This window comes from Stegastes partitus, unplaced genomic scaffold (genome assembly GCF_000690725.1).
Source record: "Stegastes partitus isolate 25-593 unplaced genomic scaffold, Stegastes_partitus-1.0.2 Scaffold760, whole genome shotgun sequence".
Lineage (NCBI taxonomy): Eukaryota > Metazoa > Chordata > Actinopteri > Pomacentridae > Stegastes > Stegastes partitus.
The window spans coordinates 268,781-270,025 of record NW_007578491.1 but is presented as its reverse complement, the minus strand read 5'-3'; the positions used below and the strand labels follow the sequence as shown (position 1 = coordinate 270,025).

General features: G+C 36.1%; 1 protein-coding gene across 1 annotated transcript in view; it reads right to left on the bottom strand.

The window, feature by feature from the left end:
- Positions 1 to 1,245, bottom strand: part of tmem116 (transmembrane protein 116) — a 10,686-nt gene that overhangs the window by 8,261 nt on the left and 1,180 nt on the right. Inside the window, exons 2-3 of the mRNA XM_008291746.1 lie at positions 315 to 378; positions 18 to 149 (exon numbers count right to left, since the gene is read on the bottom strand). Coding sequence (XP_008289968.1) covers positions 18 to 149; positions 315 to 378 — 196 coding nt within the window. The remainder of the gene's footprint in view (positions 1 to 17; positions 150 to 314; positions 379 to 1,245) is intronic.

Genomic DNA, 1,245 nt, shown 5'->3' with positions numbered 1-1,245 from the left:
GTGTGTTGTCGTGTTACCTGCTCCACGTTGTGCAGGTTGTAGCAGTGTGTGTTCAGGCTGTTGCAGTGTTGTGAGAACAGAACAGCTCCACAGAGCCAGCAGACGGCGAGCAGCAGGTCGGACACGCTGAGCAGGAACAGCGGCTGCAGCTGCAAACACACAACACACTTCATTTCATCTCATAGCGCACAACAGACGACACACATGCACACATTGTCTTTAAAAGAAACCGTCAATTTGTTTAGGATTCAGTGTGTTTCTTTGCTGAATATTTTTGTGTTTCGTTCATAAAGGAACTAAAAGAATGAACTGACCTCCGGCGTCCTGCTGAGTCTCTGCAGCATCACACAGATGATGATGGAGCCTGAACCCAGAACACTGCAAATAGCATCACACAAGACCTCCTCATAAAACACTTCATATCCACACATAGACACAAGTATAATCACACCATCATGTTTACAAGATTTAAGAGCTGATTTAACGTAAACCGGCTTCTACAGTGAATCCAGAGTAAAAGCGCTGCTTCATTAAACATGACAGACATGAAGAAATGAGCTCTGATCAAATGATTTCAAGCTGATGGGATGTTTTCTTCTTCTATTGTCTGTGTGCTGTGGCCTCTGACCTCTCAGTTCTTTCCCATCAGCCTCTGCAGCGTCAATGAGCCAGAAATTAAAGCTTAATGTGCTGAGAGTCTTAATGAGAACAACGCAGGCCGACAGTGAGGAACGTTTTATAGCAAATCAAACCAATCAAATCAGAAAATACAAGATTTAAAGACTGAGTATAAAATAAATAAAAGTAGAGACACCTTTAGTTACAGTAGAAACAGCAGACAGAGGGATTATATTATATTACAGTCGTATAAAATGCATCTTGCAGAATGGCTCATGTCTGTTGAATCTATTGTAGGTTAATAAATATTTATGCTTTAATTCTGAAATTTAAATCAAAGATTTTGCGTGATTTTTGTTGATCATATCTTTTGTGAATTTGAACAATAAATTAAGTTTAGCAGAAGCAAAGCAGCAAAAAATTAACCATAAAATGTAAAGTACAAAATATAAATATCAAAGTTGTTTTAAAAAAACAAAACAAAACATGAAAATGTTAGAAAAAAAGATCAAGAAATATAAAATATGTATCTTGAAATTATTTTAAAAGTCTTAGATACTAAAATAAAATTACGAGTATAAAATGTTTAAATTTTTGATTTGAATTCAACACACAAAATAAAGATAA